General features: G+C 48.3%; 1 protein-coding gene across 1 annotated transcript; it reads right to left on the bottom strand.

Annotated features, from left to right (window-relative positions):
- Positions 1-590: 590 nt before the first annotated feature.
- On the bottom strand, positions 591-15,171 carry SH3BP4 (SH3 domain binding protein 4). The gene is made up of 4 exons (XM_054381176.1): positions 15,054-15,171; positions 9,576-11,938; positions 1,213-1,401; positions 591-815 (listed from the first exon to the last, which is right to left on the bottom strand). The coding sequence occupies exons 1-4, from the start codon at positions 15,169-15,171 to the stop codon at positions 591-593; spliced, it is 2,895 nt and encodes a 964-aa protein (XP_054237151.1).
- Positions 15,172-16,841: the final 1,670 nt, after the last annotated feature.

Here is a 16,841-nt window from a genome sequence, read left to right as displayed (position 1 = left end):
GGGCTGAAGACATCCTGTGTTCCTGTGGTGCCTTACAGTCACCTCTGGGGATCTGACAAAGCCTGACTGTGGTGGTGGGGGAGGGTATTTAATGTGCTTCCTCTTAGAGTACACAGATACATGACTCATGTTCGTCTCAAAAATGATAATTTAAAAGCAGTTTCTACAACGTAAAAAACAGCCACATATTCCGCCCCCAAAGTGGTTACAACTTTTACTGCTTGTTACAAAAATTAGACTTTTATTTGCAAATGCCTAAAAAATGTAATCTCTTCTGTGATCCCCTCCCACCCCCTAGTCCCCTTTAAATTTTTGAGTAAGAAAGAGTTTAACTGGTATCAATGCTGTATGAAAAGCCATCCTCCTCTGGATGCTTTCCCATCAAGGAACAATGTCTCCTGCTCATTTTCAGTCTCAGTGGAGAACTTGCAAACTTTGGCCTCTTAAAACCCGGGGAGAATGACCTCCACTTCTTTTTAAAGTCAACTGCTTGAAAAACAACAAAAAAACAGGGGAAGAAAGCACAGGAAAAAAAAAAAAAAAAAAAACAAACAGCAAACAAGATGTGGACAAAAACATTGCCAAAGGAGCTAGATGGCAAAATCCTCATGGTCTTGGGGGCTGAAGGCAGCTGCCCGCAGCATGTCCAAGGAGTTCACAAGGATCAAGGTGCCAGTGAGATGCTTCCAGCGTTTGGTGATGGGGTTCTTCATCTTGTCCAGCCCAGTGTGCAGTTCCTGGATCACGTCACGGTAGCTGTCACCCATCTGGCTGCTCCAGGTGAGAAGGAAGTCGTATGCTGGCTTCCACATGGCCTGTGGTGATGCGGCAGAGGAAAGAGGAGGTTAAGAGCTAAGCCAGGCTGTATGGCTTGCCAGCAAGCAGTGCCTTCCTCCACACACCCCCAACCCAGAACAAGCACATTCCTGGGAAAAAACACCCTCAAATCTCCCCAGCACACTCAAATGCCTCCTAGCCCCAAAGGTGCTCCAGTAGAATGTGTTCTGGACATACCTGTGTCCTAGTTTTGAGCCAGGAGCTGCAGAAGGACAGATTACAGTATCCTGGGATGAACTGCCTGTCCCCCTGGGACTCTCTAGCCTCTGGAGGACTTTTCTTTGTGGTTATACCAATTAACTCTTGATTTCCCTTAACCTACTATGACCTGCAACCCTAGGGGGCCTATGGAGACCAAGACCCACCCGCTCTCACCTCGCTGTCCACTGTCCCAGTCTTGTCCCGGTGTGGGGCCTCGTAGGCATCCATCTGCTGCTTGGAGACTTTGGCGAGCTTCTCAGCAAGCTCCCTCCAGCGCTGGGCCACCTCCACGGCTGTGGTCAGCAGCACAAAGTCCTGGATAAGCCGAACCACCAGCCCCTGGCAGTCCATTTTCAGCAGAGCCTGAAGGGTAGTGGTGAAAACCAAACAAGAGAGTCAAGGCAGGCAGTAGATGGCAAGGGACGCAGGGGACCAGACAGGGAAGTCTCTCAAGAAACTACCTTCAAAATCCTCCCAGCCTCTTTCTAGTGACAGGCGGTGAAATTAGGGCACCAGGCTTGACCAGTAATCTCATTAATTAAATGAAGGCCCTACCACTGCTCAACGAGGCTTGTAGCCTGGGCTGGCCAGCATAGCCCTATTTTTCAGGCAACTGCTCAAGATGTTCAGGCACCACCATAAGCAGTTTAAAGCATCCCAGGGGCTAAGAAGAACAGATGCTTTTAATCGAGGCATCTAATCCAAGCACATTCTGTACAGCTCGCCCCCTCAAGCCCACAGAAACTCTATCCTTCAGCATGGATGGGTGAGGATGAGCCCAGTCAGAACATCTGGGGACAAAACCTGGGCTTCCGTCCCAGGAGGAGATGGGCTGGGGTGAGACCCAGGCGAAAGGCCAGTTGTCAGCACTACAAGACCATAGGCTTGGCTGGGGATGTTCCTGCTCTTCTCCCTGTCCCTCTGCCTTCCCTGTACCAGTTCAGAAAACCCCTTCTGCATCACATCATCTATTGACCTAAAAGCTGAGATTTACTGCACATGGTCTTGAAGAAGTGAGGAAGAGGAACTGCAGTAGTCACGGTTTTCTAGCTAACAAGAACTTAACTCGGGGAAAAAATGACAGGATCTTTAGGTACGCAAGGACATAAACACCTGCTTGAAGAGCAACCCAAGTTGCACAGGGGAAATGCCACAACAAGGGCGGGCTTAAAGTGGCAATTACAGGATCTGACTGACCAAATCAACATCCCATTCACCAGGGCTCCCCAGCCTCTGCCAGAGGCTGTGGACCAAAACACCCTTGGCAATAAGCACAGCTCCTGGACGAATCTCACCTCAAACTTCAAGTGGCTACAGAAAGGTGGTTTATATTACAAAACGGCATCCTCTTTTTAAAACATGGAAATCAAGCAAAGACACCCCAGACTGTGCCTTGAGTGATGATTTGCTGAGTACCCTCTTGTTTTCCTACAACCAGATTTGGAGCCATGACACCGGTAGACTCAGGACAGTGTTTCAAGGGTGGGTGAACACCAAGAGGTCAGTGCCTCAACGTGGGGGGGGGGGAGGGCAAACCACAGGTCAAGGATGCAAGGGACAGCCCCCCAAGGGATGCTGAATATCAGCGAGTGTCCAAAGAACCAGGGTGCATCACCCACAGCTTCACAACAGCACAGGGCAGGTTACTACAGAAAACTGTGCATGTGATGGTCCCCAAGCAGCCAGAATCACACAATCAGAAAATGGTTTGGGTTGGAAGAGATCTTCTTTGAAGGTCAGATAGTCCAACCCCTGTGCAGCGAGCAGGCACATCCTCAACTGCACCAGGCTGTTCAGAGCCTCTGGCCTTGAATGTTTCCTGGGATGGAGCATTTACCACCTCTGGGCAACCTGCAGTGAGTCCTGACATCCTCTCCAGGCATGGAGGGTTTGGGCAAACTCCGGCTGGTTTGGCTCTGGGGGCAAAGAAGGGTTAAATCCTTGCATAATCGGTTTCACAGGGACAATTGGGGGAAGATGAACATCTGAAACCACTCCAGCAATTTGCAAAGCAAATGCATGTTGATTTTTCCTTTATCTGTTTCCAGTTTAAAGCTGGGCTCAATCTAATTACAGCTGCAGACTGGCATTTGTTTGCTCCTCCAAAGTGCTTACACTGGTTTCCTGTACCAGGGACAGAATTAACAACCCCTCCAGTTAAGCAAGCAAGGGAAATACATTTAAAAGACCATTAATGTTTTGGGTTCCCCCCCCCAACGCCCGGAAAAGGACATTAAGAAGCATTTACATCTCACAGCAGGTCCATAATCACCTCCTTTCCAGCAATGCTACCTTACCACCCAGCCCCCAGACTCATCACCCTCTCCCTCCGCAGGCAGAGGATTCAGGTAGTCCTAAAGAAGGATAGATTTAGCATCCTCAAACTTGCCTTTCCAGGCAGGTGCAAACCCTCAAACAACCTGGTATTTAGCAAAGCAGCCTAAGTGAGCTGCTGTCATCTTATGCCAGAGGCCAAGCAGGTCCAAGGCAGCAGAGGGGGCCACCAGGAGGAAAGTATGCTGCAAGGATATAGCTGCAGGAGATGGATTCTTCTGTTCCTTCTATTCTCCTGTTCCTTCTGCTGTAAGCAAGAAAATGGCAATAACACAGGAAAGACATGGAGCTGCTGGAGGGGGTCCAGAGGAAGGCCACAAAGATGATCAGAGGGTGGAGCACCTCTCCTGGGAAGACAGGCTGAGAGAGTTGGGGTTGTTCAGCCTTGAGAAGAGAAGGCTCCGAGGAGACCTTAGAGCTACATTTCAGTATCAGAAGGGTACTTACAGGAAGGCTGGGGAAGGACTGTTTAGAAGGGTTTGTAGTGATAGGACTAGGGACAAAGGTTTGAAACCAGAGCAGGGCAGATTTAGGTTAGACATAAGGAGTAAATTCTTCACAATGAGTGAAAGACTGGAACAGGTCGCCTGGAGAGGTTGTGGATGCCCCATTCTTGGAGAAATTCAAGGCCAAACCTGATGGGGCCTTGAGCAACATGAAAGATGTCCCTGCTCACTGCAGGGGGATTGGACAAGATGACCTTCCATGGTCTCTTCCAACCCAATACATTCTCTGATTCTATGAGCAAGCTGTCAGGCCATGTAACAGAGAATTGTACAATCACTCAGAGCAACAGCTTTGGAGGAAACTGACTGCTCCCCAGAGTGCAGTAAGGTAACTCTGAAACCTACTGACCATCACAGAACCTACTTCTGTGCTTTGCCCCGGGACGTCTATCTGAAGAGCCTCAACACATCAATTATAGGCTGGGGAAGAAGCAGGCGAGCAGACAGAGGTGATGAGAGATGGGGACAGCAGCAAAGCCAGGTGGGGATGGGCTGCAAGGACACACATTCACTAAGGTCAGAGCCAAAGGGGCAATACCAACAATAACTGCTGAGTACAACTCACTGCCCCTGTCACAGAAATATACACAGCATGGAGTGGACACAGGCCCCTCCTGCACACCCTGCCTTCCCAGCTGGGATTAACAGAGCTCACAACAGATTTAATCCTCGGCAGCAGGTGCTTCTGGGATTACACTACAATTTCTCTCCATCCTCCTGCCTCACCCTGGACAAGTCTGCCCAGAGACCTGGGTACAGCCACCATCCATCGATCCATCCCTCAGTACCCAGCCATGCTCCCTGCTGAGGCATGACCTGGGCTGTGCCTTGCCAGCATCCTCCAAAGCATTTATTAACCGCAGCACAGCTCTGAGCTGGCTCCACCAGACTAGTACACAGCAAAGAAGGTGGTTTGATATTTAAATCCCAGTTCAAAGTGGTGCAGAAGTGCTTCTACTTAAAAGGCATCCAAGAGAGGCTGAATTTGCATCACGAGTCTGAAATGCAGAATCTTATTTCCAATTCTCTAATGATGGAAATTGGCAACCAGAAGAAAACAAACCACCCTAGAAGGAAGGAGCAACCCCAAAGACCACCTGCAGATGCAGAGCCACCCCTGCTTGTGCCCAGCACTGCAACCTTCATGACCCATTCTTGACTGCGATCCTCCAAGCCCAGCTCATTCTCAGATGCACAAATGTGAAGCTTCACACAGTCCAGGCATGCTCCAGACGAGCCATGTGAACTGGGGGAGGCTTGTTTCTTCCCCATCTTTAGCCAAACTAAAGGAGTAAAACCCTTTCTCCTTTGCCCAGGAGTGGAAAGATTTGCTAAGTTCACGTGCCCACCAAGCATGGTGCAAGGAAGCTGCAAACCAGCAAAAAGATACAAAAATAAATTCCACAAAGAAGCTATTCTGGAAGCAGACTTCTTAATTTTCTTTTTTTTTTTTTTTTTTAAATAGCATTTAAATTAGAAAGCACTCCAGGGGGTCCAAGTTTCACCACATATTAGTCATCCTCTGAAAGTCAGTGGGGGAGGTGAAGATGTGGTTACCATAAGCAGTAACATTTATTGTCTCATTAACTGCTGCAAGGATATGTGCCAGGGCAGGGATGTGGCCCAAGTGTGGTAGGCAGGGTGGGCAGGCAACATGCCCAGGGTGGCACCATGCCACAGCTCCTCTGTGGGACCTCCTCAAACAGTGGGAAAAAGGCCCTGTGTCCTCAAGGTGCTGGTGAGACCTGCAGCACAAGAGGATGCTTGTGCACAGGCTTCTGTCTCCATCATCTTTGCCAGGATATAGGTCAAGGGTTTTGGCCCAAAGGAGTTGGCTCTGCATTTAGGCATTAAACATCTTTTTTGTTTGCTTGCTTTTGTGAGGCACTTCCCCTGAAAACGTTGCCTTTTGGGGTCCTTTAGGCATAATTTCTGAAACAGCACTAAGCACCATCAGCCATACTCCCAGGTGAATTGTAGAAGGCACTGTCAGTACAATCCCAGGTGGCTTCACTTTTTTTTTTTTTTTTTTTTTTTTAATTTACAAGAGCAAAATTGTATGGGAGCAAGAACAGAGGGTCTGTAACTGCTGCACTGGGGCTGGGGAGCCAGCAGAGATTTCCTGCTAGCCCCAGAAAATAAAACCGGGTTGGCTTATACTGTCCATGGAACAAGGAGCCTCACAACATGACTGCAGGAAGGTACCAGTGGCATTTACAGACTCATAGACTCATTTAGGTTAGAAAAGATATCCAAGATCATAGAATCCAACCATTAACCCAGCACTGCCAAGTGCATCACTAAATCATGTCACCAAGTGCCACATCTACACACCTTTTAAGTACTTACAGCAGACCCCGTTACTTCCCTGGGCAGCTTGTTTCAACGCTTTACAACTTTACAGTGAAGAAATTTTTCCTAATGTTCAAGCTAAACCTCCCCTGACACAACTTGAAGACATTTCTTAGTTTGGGGCTACTTCTCAGCAACCTAGAAGCTCCATTTCTGCAGCTTTATATTCACTGATAGGGGTGCAGGGCAAGACGTAGAACCGTGATGCACACAAAGACCTTTCTGGTAGCCTGCAAACAACTCTTCCTTGTGTGCTGCAAGCAACTTGGCTATGCAAGGATAAGCTGATAGAAACATCCCCACTTCCTTCAGTATGGTGCAGCACAGCTCCTTAGGGGAGCAATATCCAGGCTCTATACACATGGTGGGGATTTGTTCCCACGCAGACAGAAGAAAGGCAGGAGTCTCTTTTTCCCCCGGACCCAAATTCAGCATGGGGACTACAACTAGCCAGCACATTGCTTCAGGATGAAGGATCAACATAAAAAACATTAGAATGGTACGCTCTGAATGTGCCAGCATGAGATTCAAGCAATGGGCACCTTGCCTTGCAGGACATTAAGGACTATTTGAGCCTTCCAACAGCTTTTCTGGGGTGTGCACACACCAAGGACAAGCAATGCCTTTTTGGAGAAGAAAGGCAGCATGCAAATACCTGCAGTCAGAAAGAAAGATAGAAAATAATGGGGGAAAAAATGTCAACATCATTTTCTGTATGATCTTTAGTAGTAGCCTGGAGAAGAAAAAGCTTCGTTTCCCCAGCTCTCTGCTAACATACCCAATAGCGTTCCCTGAAGAACTCAAGGCTCTATAAATATACTGCCTGAAAAATCCAGAGAACCAGAAATGCTGAAAGAGAGAAATGACAGATTAACCCCAGCTCTAAAGGACCAGGTAGTGCAGTTACTGCATGGCATGGGACCTGTGGTCCAGCTTCAACAAGGTCTTCCAGCATCTATGCCAGACTTTTTCAACAAGAACATCTGTGTTCTGCCTGCTTTCGATGGGCGGAGAGGAGGAAGGGGAGAGGTTGGTTTCTCCTTCTGATGTGATGATTAACTTCTGAGCAACATCCCCTAGTTACCTTCACACACTGCTGCTAATGCTGCATTGGAAAAATAATAATTAAATTCAGATTACTTATTAACTTGTCATCATGACCAGACTCTTCCATGCCTGGCTGCTGGTGCATGGCTCTGCCACTGTAGTTTTGTGTACTCAACACTGAAGTCAGATAAGCCTGCCTACTGCTTCTCCCTTCACAGTCCCTTTGAGAGGAAACAACCAATTTTAAGATGGAATGGCCAGATAAAAGCTTAATCCAACTGGCTCTTCCTGCCAGCAGACGCCAGAAAGCAAGTCCATTTGTTACAAATCAAATGAGATTCAAACACAATAAGATATATTACTGCTCCATTGTCACCCCCCAATTTTTTTTTTTTTGTTTTTAGTATTTCTTTTTTGGGGGGGAAAAAACCCCAACAAACCAGGTTCAATTTAATTTCTTCCTAAGCTAAGGAGGATTTGACAGCAGCAAGGGGTTTAGAACAAGCATCACCTTCCATGGAATGGAGCTCATCCTTTACTGACAGGCTCAGACTCCCAAAGAATAGGAGACAGAGCCAATGCTCAGGATCAGCCTTCATTCAAGCAAGGAAAACAAAACCTGCTCTTGGGACCCTGCACTCCAGGTAGCACTTGAACAGGATGTCTTCTTGCCTCTTATGGCCCTCCCCTTGAGTTAGCAACTCCCTCAGTATCCAAGAGGGCCTTATCTTTCTCTTTGTCTCCCCACTGAGGTCTGGCACAGATTTTGCATGACCTACAGACTGTCTGGGTCCCTGGAAACAAAGGGAATAGATGAAAGAAATACTTTCAAAGGGGTTTTCAAAGGGGTAAGGTAAACAGTAGGAAGCCCTTGTAAGCATCCTGCAGTAGGAGCACAGATTGCACCCTATTGTTCACCCACGTTAATTAATAAAGGGATGAACCCTGCCTTGAGGGAACCACAAGGCCAGACACCAGTGCTGGCTGCCACATGGGTATTTTCCCTTCCTGGATGGCTCCAGAAAGAAGAGAGAGAACTGCATATGATGACCAGAAGAACCCCTCAAGAGAAGCAGCATTTGGGGCATGACCTGAGATCTGAAAGTCAAAGTTAAAGGTTTGCCCCAGAGTGGTACCCAGGCACGAGGAACTTGCTGCACAATGTTTCCATGAGTAACAAAGGGCTCTGTATTCTTCCTAACACCTTACACCTCATACTTATTCCTCACATTTCTCCCTTTTGATTAAAGGGAGTTGGGAAGCATTTGGCTCCAGTCCTCCCTTCCCAGGCTGGTTACTTGTAATTCCGTTTTGGAGGCTGCTGCCTGTGCCCATCTTCAGCAAGTGAAGCATTTTAAACCATATGATTCACCACAACTTGGTTATCCTGCTTCTGGGGGAGAGCCTGGTAAGAGCTGTACATCTCTTCCAGACAGTCCATCCTGCATTTTCTTGCTCTCATTTTCTATGAAATGTTAGAAATTACCATGAAGATGGTTTCTCATCACAGATTTCCTAACAGTATCCTAGAATAACCTGTATGCAGTGCTTCCCCAAATGCCTTTCAGGACACAAGCAAGCCATGACACTATCTCCCATAATATCCTCAGAGGTAAGCTCAGGAAGTAAAGACTCAAGTGAGTGGACAGTGAGGTGAATTGAGAACTGGCTGAATGACACAGCACAGAGGGTTGTGACAGCAGTGCAGAGTCTAGCTGGAGGACTGTAGCTAGTGGTGTTGTCCAGGGGTGAGGACTGGGTGCAGTTGTGTTCAATGTATTCATCAATGTCCTGGATGAAGGAACAAAGCGTACTCTCAGCAGGTTGCTGATGATACAAAATTGGGAAGGTTGGCTGACACCAGAAGGCTGTCCTGTCATTCACTGAGACCTGGACAGGCTGCAGAGTGAGGCAGAGAGGAACCTAATGAAGCTCAACAAGGGCAAGTGTAGGGTCCTGCACCTAGGGAGGAGTAACCCCACCATCAAGGGACAAGGTATACAAGTTGCAACACACGAAATTCTCTCTGAACACGAGGAAAAACTTCTTTCCTGTGAGGATGACAGAGCAGACTGCCCAGAGAGTTGGCAGAACCTCTTCTGGAGGTCTTTAAAACCCACCTGGATATGATTGTACACAACCTGCACTGGGTGGCCCTGTTCTGTGCAAACAGCCTACAGAAGACCTTGAAGACAGACTTCATTTTTCACAAACAATTACAAATCTTTCACCTCTCGTTCACCCTAATGACTCTGCATGACAGAGACCTAAGATCCCCTCATCAGACCTCAGACTCACCGTCATTAGCTCCTTCTGGAAAGATTTCCTCTCCTTGTTCTCGGTGTTGTTGCAGTCTTCTTTCAGCTTCTCCAAGACGGAGGCCACTCGCTCAGGCTCACTGTCCAGTTCTGCTCGGCAGAAGAAGGTGAGTGGCAAGTTCAAGTACCCCAGAGCATCAGCAAAGGACCGCCAGCTGCTAAGGTTCTCCATGAGCAGAGTCCTCACTGAGGCATAGATGTAGGTCAGGAACTTGCAGGGCCTCAGGATCTGCTCGAGCAACAAGCTGGTGGTGAGATCTGGCCCAGAAAAGTAGCTGGGCTTGACCTTCCCAACCACCAGCACATTTTTGGTGTGCACAAGACCTACTTTACCCTGGTAGTAACCAATGTACCACTCCTTGGTCCACAGCTGCCCTTTTAACCTGATCTTCTCCTCACTGAGGAGGGCTATGACATCTCCTTTCTTGTACTCCAGCAAATAGTGGTTCTTGCTTTGCCTCACCACTGTCTTCAGCAGCTTGCCGTACTTCAAGCTCAACACTGGCCGGTCCTGAAAAACTGGGTACTTGGTGGTGGCAGCCAGAGGTGAAAGGATGATCTTTCCCACCTCGTTCTTCTTGAGGAACCGCCTCTGCCCTGTAGGTTTGATGGCACTTTTTGGGGGTGGCTGTGGCGTTTGGACACAGAACTGGGTCAAAATGGTGTCCTTGTCATCCTTGACCTGTATCCTTAGTGTAAAGTCTGAGAGCTCGTTGGGGTCGTGGGACACAATGGGGAAGATCAGGCGGCTGACCTTGCCCAGCTTCATCTGGAAGCCCCGCACAATTTTGGCCTGCTCACTGGCTTTCACCTCGTAGTTGGTCATGTTGGAGAACATGCAGAGCTTGAGGTCCTGAGGCCGAGACAGAGCAAACTGATGCTTACCCCAGAGCTGAAGGGCAACAGGAGCTGGGCTGTGGGACTGCCTTGTGACCTCGTTCACCAAGAGCGTCTTGGGAGCGCATTCATGCCCGAACATGGCTACAACAGTTTTAAAGGAAGGGTGAATGTGCTTTGGGCCATAGACTCCAACTGTGATCTTCTTGCTGATGTAATCCCAAACGGTGTAAGGGTAGAGGATGTTCTGCCCCTGGGCCACAGCTGCAATGTACATACAAGGCTCCAGGTTCTCCAGCTGCACCTGGATTGTGTCCCCATATGAATAGCTCAGCTGCATCGGCGTGTATGGTCCCTCTTTCATGTCACTCCGCAGACACTGCAGTCCTACCAAACTCTTGCTCATGACGTCATTCTTGACCTCTGCTGACACTTTCATCTCCAGAATGATGAAAGTTTTCACCTCCATATTGCTGAGTTTGATCTGCAGCACGGGGCTGATGGTGCTGCACTTGTCACTGTTCAGCTCCAGCGGTGGATCCAACATGGCTTTCATGGAGATTTGCTGTGTCTCACCGGGGCACACGTGGCCCTCTGGCACATGGATGCTGATATTGGTATCTGGAAGCTGAACGGCCCCACCAGAGCTATCTAGCTTGCAGACAATGTTGGTCTCCACTGGTTGCGTCTGACCCCAGCCAGGATTTTGACCAAGCAAATCCAAGTCATGGCAAGACCGAGCCAGTTTCCTGTGGTTCAACCAAGCCGTCCTAAAATCTTCCCGGCTCTGGAACTGCTCAGGTGTGGGAGACTTCAAACCGCTGAAGAAGCCAGATGATGCTGGAGCATCAGACTTGGCCTGAAGAACAGACAGTTCAGACAAACTGTAGGAGCGTTTACTTCTGAAGAAGGGATTGTCCCTTTTCACAGGCTGTTCCACATCCAGCCTATTTGTGGACGGAAACTCATCAAAAATGTTCCCCAGGCTGCTGTTGGCAGCTGAACTGGAAAGAGCTGATGTAGGAGCCCCCGTGTCAAAGAGCAGCAAGTCCACAGCCACACTGGAGCTCGATTCTTTGTCTGAGCTGGGCACTGTTTGCAAATTCCCATTCAGAAATGGGTTTGTCTGGACTCCATTCAAGAACGGGTTGTTACTGTAGGTTTTCAGAGAGTTTCTTTTCACATCAGACCATTCTCCAAGCAGGTCTAACTCCTTGACGCCCTCATCAGGGCTCTCCAGTAGATTGTCTATCATGCCGCTGTCTGTTAAGGAAGAGTTGCGGTAGTTGACAGGCTGGACGTAGGAGGAAGGGATGTAACCCATTTCTGTGGTGTTGTGAGCATACCACCACTCACCTCCCGACGTGTCTAAGACATAGAGGTGGTCCCCCTTGGAGAACTTCAAAGTGGTGAAATTAGTTGGACAGTAGTCTTTGATTGCTATTACTTCCTTTGCATTTCCAAAGGACGTGGGATTGTCGACCAGCAAGGCACTAGGAGAAGGCACTGCAAAGCCAAGAAGAAAACAGCACTGTAAGCAACTCACAGGAGAGTACAACTTGCAGTCATTTATTTCAGGTCAACAATCTGTACCACCTTAGCAGTGAAGGCAATTTTATAACCTGTCAAATCTGCAGGCTATCCTCCCCCCCCGCCTTAAATTTTCTAAACAAACCTTTTCCCTCTGCTATTTATGATACATTCACATTCCTCTGCCCCACAGGGCTCATAGCCTAAAGGGATGGGCATCGATGTGGCTGAGACAGGAGAAGCAGCAATGGGTTACCTCCTGATGTAGTCAAGTGCCTTAGTAACAAGCCTCCCCCTCAACACAAGGGCCCCATGCAGCTGCTCCTGTACAGGACACCCCTGTCCCACTGCCTTGCTGAACTTCCTGATGAATGATACATAGGAAGATGTGTTGGAGGGAGTTTCCAGGGAGTGAGAGTCACTTCTTATCAGCTCTTCGTTTTACCTGGCAGCTGGGATCTAAGCTCCTATGGGAACATGCTAGAATCACAGAATTACTTAGGCTGAAAGAGATCTTTAAGATCAAAATGTCCAACCATTAACCCAGCACTGCCAAGTCCACCACCAAAATATGTCCCTCAACACCACATTTACACATCTTTTAAATATCATCAGTGATAGTGACTCCACCCCTTCCCTGGGTAACCTGTTCCAGTACTTGGCAACCCTTTTTGTGATTTTTGCCTCAAGTCCAATCTAAACCTCACCTGACATAACTTGAGGCAATTTCCTGTTGTCCTATTGCTTGTTACTTGGGGAAAGAAACCAACCCCCATCTCAGTACAACCTCCTTTCAGATAGTTGTAAAGAACAGTAAGGTCGCCCCTGAACCTCCTTTTCTCCAGGCTAAACAATCCCAGTTCCCTCAGGCACTCCTCATAAGACTTATGCTCCAGACCCTTCACCAGTTTTGTTGCCCCTCTTGAGATACACTCAGCACCTCAATGTCCTTCTTGTAGTGAGGGGCCCATAAATAACCACAATATTCCAGGTGTGGCATCACCAGTACCAAAGGGGAAAATGGCAGGATCTCCCCTACATGCTCACATTTAAACAGAAGCTAATGGGAAGAGGGGGGGCTGTTATCAATGATCCCTGCATGTGAAGGATTTGCTCAGGGGTATGTCAAGGTCTTTGGCCACCAGCTCTTTAGCACTGCCACTGCACTCTCCACGTAAGAAGTTATCTCTGCTGCTGGTGGTGAACGTCTCCTCTTCAAAGAGATGATGTGACAACCCAAGGTAATGCAAACCCAAGGCAACTTTCATCACAGGCTAGAAATGCTCTCATTCTGCCCTAACTCTGCAACCTCGAAACAGGCTTCAACGTAAGAAACAACTAAAGGCACATCACACTCTAAAGAAGGTCATGTAGTTTGAACCCTTAGAAAGTAGCACACCACCCTCCTGCAGGACTCCCAGTGTTCTCAGCAGCATGTCCAATGTCGTTCAGAATCACAGAATTGTTTTGATTGGAAAATATCTCTAAGATCATCGAGTCCAACCATCAACCTAACACCACCATGGCCGTTAAACTACATCCCAAAGCACCAAGTCCCATGTTTCCTGACCACCACCTCCTTGGGTAACCTATCCCGATGCCTGCCCACTCTTTCTGTAAAGAAATTTGTCCTGATATCCAATCTAAACCTCCCCTGGCACAACTTCAGGGCATTTCCTCTTGCCCTTGCACACCTGGTACCAGAGAAAAGAGATTAACCCCCACCTCACTACAACCTTTCAGCAGCGCCAGATGAAAATCCCAATTACAAGCAAAACAGCTGGATGAAGCCTACACTGCTATACTTGCACTGTCACCGTATTTATTGGTTTTGCTTTCACTCTTAGGGGTTATTTCTGTAAAAAACACTAGAACCAAGCTGCAGATGATGTTTGAAGGTGTGTTATCTCACTAGACAGACCTAAGAAAACAAGGAAAGCTGGATTTTCATGAAGGGAACTGCATGAGAGAACTGGGGCAACACCTGCTTTAATAGGCTCAAGAGTTCTCTGGAGGGGAAAAAGGGCATTCAAGGAACACAGGAAGCCCCTAAAATTCCAGAGATGAATGGGATGGCAGACTGCACATCCCTGCAGTCACTGACTGCAAGCTGGCAGCACGCCTCAGACATGGAAACTACAAGGTAGTGAAGGCCACAGATGAGCAAAGAAAAGTCTTTAAATACCCATTAGGGAACAAATATGAAGAAGAAAAGAGCCTGTACACATCCTAAACAACTCATTGTTAACCCACTTCTTCTGCCAGCAGGTAGGAAAAGCTGTGAGGATATTTATTCAGCGTAAAACTATATAAAAACCCTGCAATGAAACCATCTTGTCACCCTGGTAGGAAGCCACCATTACCTCACTGCAGCCAGAGCAGGTTGCAGGACAGGGTATTTTTGGTCTCCTCATCCCTTTGGATCAGACAGGCGAAGTGGCCATCTCTGTGTCCCACCCCCCACCTATGCATGCAGGCTGTGCAGCAGGCAGGTTAACAGCGATGTGTAGGAACCAGCAAACTCCTTGGAGAACATAAGCAATTCCTGTTTTCTCATTAAAAACAATCTAATTTGCAGCAAGAGCGTTTGATGTTCAGGACTTTTCTTGCTGCTCCTGCAAAAGCAATCATTTTTCTGCATGATCATTTTTAAAGGCCCTTGGCATATGCTAACTTCCACCTGGAGTTATTTCTTGGGATCTACTTCTCATGGGGGAACAGTAACTCCCTTCTGACCTAAACATGGCTTTTATGCTGGGTAAGGCAAATACAGCTGAAGGAAAAAAAAAAAAAAAAAAACAGTTAAAGGAAGAAAAAAGAATTATTCAAACAACCTGCAAGCTCACAGTTCTGGGGAAGGGGAAACCAAATTCCTGCAACCATCTTGTTGCTGTCACCTCTCTTGGCTGCTGGATCTCTTGCTATCAGGTCCATGCCTGTCCTCACACCCTTTGATGTACTCTTCAGCATTTACTGCCCTTCCCCATCAGCTGTCCTCTGCTAAGTACTAGCCTAACCCCTCCGGGACCCCAGTGGTGAGAAGATGCACCCAAACTGAGGAGGGGTACGGTGCCCACCCCTCCCTCCGCACCTTTGACGTCGCAGAGGCTGGTGTCGGAGAAGCCCTCGCTGAGGTCGATGAGCGTTCCCTCTGACTTGCAGCGGGGCAGGCCGCCTGAGTTGGCTGCCCGGATCCTCTGCGCCGCCATCTCCAGCCTGCCGACCCCTGTGGAGCGCTAGGCAGCCATGGCTTCTCTGAGCGCAAAGCCAGCTATGCACACCCCGAGTCTCCTTGGGCAACCAGCCTGGGGGAAGAGAAACCAACCCAAACACGTTAGCAGGAGCTTTGAGTTCCATTATGCCACCCACGTGCCAACAACGCTCTCCTCAGGCACTCATCAACCCTGCGGATGCAGGAGAACATCCCTAAAGCGTCACAAACATTAAGCTGGGTATTCCTAGTAAGGACAGCACTGCCTACAAATCACCAAGGACTTCAGATAGCAATGACAGCCTGCTCCTGGACACCACCCCCTACAGAGCATCCCTCTTGCATTCAGAAGTAATTTGGGCATATGTTGCTCCCAGGTTCATAAATTGCACCAACCCACATTTCGTAAGGGCTTTCAGAGCATTTGAATGTTGCTGTAATACATATTTATAAAACCATCATGCACTCAGATGCTGATAGAGCCTAGGGGCAGTGTTTAGCAAGCATGGAGTGCCCATGGGATCAGGCTTTTTCAATGTTCAACCAGATCATCGCTCTCCCACTTGCAGCACCAGGATCTCCCAGGATGAAAACTGGCTCTTCTCATTGCTCCCTGCATCCCTCTCCTCACCCAGCCACCTCAGCAGACACCAGGCAGAGAACTGTTTCCTACTGCACTGACTGCCCTGCTTCACTTAAGCAAAAATAAAAAATACAGGATTTTCATCTCCTTTCTTCAGAAACAATTGCAAAAACACTTCTAGAAACCCCGTGGAAGAGCAGCTGCATCAGCACACCAGTATCAAGAGGAAAATGAAGCCATTTCCCTCTGCCTGCAGAACACACCAACACTGCAGCTAATGCAAGCGTGGGTATGACCTCCTCTGGTGTCACCCATGTCCTCTGGAGCTTGGAGGATGGCCAGGAGCATTTGTGCAAACAAGACAAGCCTGGTGCCTCTTTGCTAGCTGAAGACAAGAATGAAGCACAGAGCTTGAGCCATGCTTCACTCCTCCAGGTCTGCACCAGTGAGCAGGTAGCAGGTACAAAGTTCAAGTTCCTGGCATCACCCAAGTAAATCCTGCCATCCAGCATCCCTAAGGCCACCCCCACATCCCACTCCCTAAAAAACTCCAGGTCAACTGCCAAGTGCCAACAGCTCCTAAAAATAAAGCCCTGACAAGTCCAAAGTTATATTCAAATCCCTTGCTTTAGCCTAGCACCCAAAGGGCTTCTCATCCACTCCTTTCTCCCCCTCCCGTGCAATCTTTTTTCCTCCTTCTGCTTGATAATCAGACCAAGTAGAGAATAACCCCCAAACATAAATTCCTTGAGTCGAATATAGAGCTGATGGAAACATGAAGACAAGTGTTGACTGCTTTGGCTGCAGCTGGCTCTTATTAAAGCAGCAGGTCTTTCTCCACCAGCAGCAAGCCCTGAAGGATTCAGTGCCCTTTCTGGAATGCAGTAAGAGGAACTTTGCAGGGGAGAGCCTGAGCAGGAGATACTCCAGTCTACTTGAAATGTTTCCCAAGCCATCCCCAGGGCTGGTATGCCAGGAATGTGGTTAGCTGGAAGGGATGCACCAGGCTGCAGCCAGAAAAGGGAAGGGAGAACTTGCGTGCAAACCTGTTTTTTCCTTTGAGAAGAGCACTGTTTTGGGTCCTG

The sequence above is a fragment of the Indicator indicator genome, chromosome 5, assembly GCF_027791375.1.
Source record: "Indicator indicator isolate 239-I01 chromosome 5, UM_Iind_1.1, whole genome shotgun sequence".
Taxonomy (NCBI): Eukaryota; Metazoa; Chordata; class Aves; order Piciformes; family Indicatoridae; genus Indicator; species Indicator indicator.
This window is presented reverse-complemented; position numbering and strand designations above follow the sequence as displayed.

Coding starts and splice junctions, on each gene's coding strand:
- SH3BP4 (XM_054381176.1), bottom strand. CDS start 15,171: ATGGCGGCGCAGAGGATCCGGGCAGCCAACTCAGGCGGCCTGCCCCGC. Junction 11,939..15,053: donor CAGCCTCTGCGACGTCAAAG/GTGCGGAGGGAG, acceptor TTGGCTTTGCAG/TGCCTTCTCCTAGTGCCTTG. Junction 1,402..9,575: donor TCCAGAAGGAGCTAATGACG/GTGAGTCTGAGG, acceptor ACTACCCTTCAG/GCTCTGCTGAAAATGGACTG.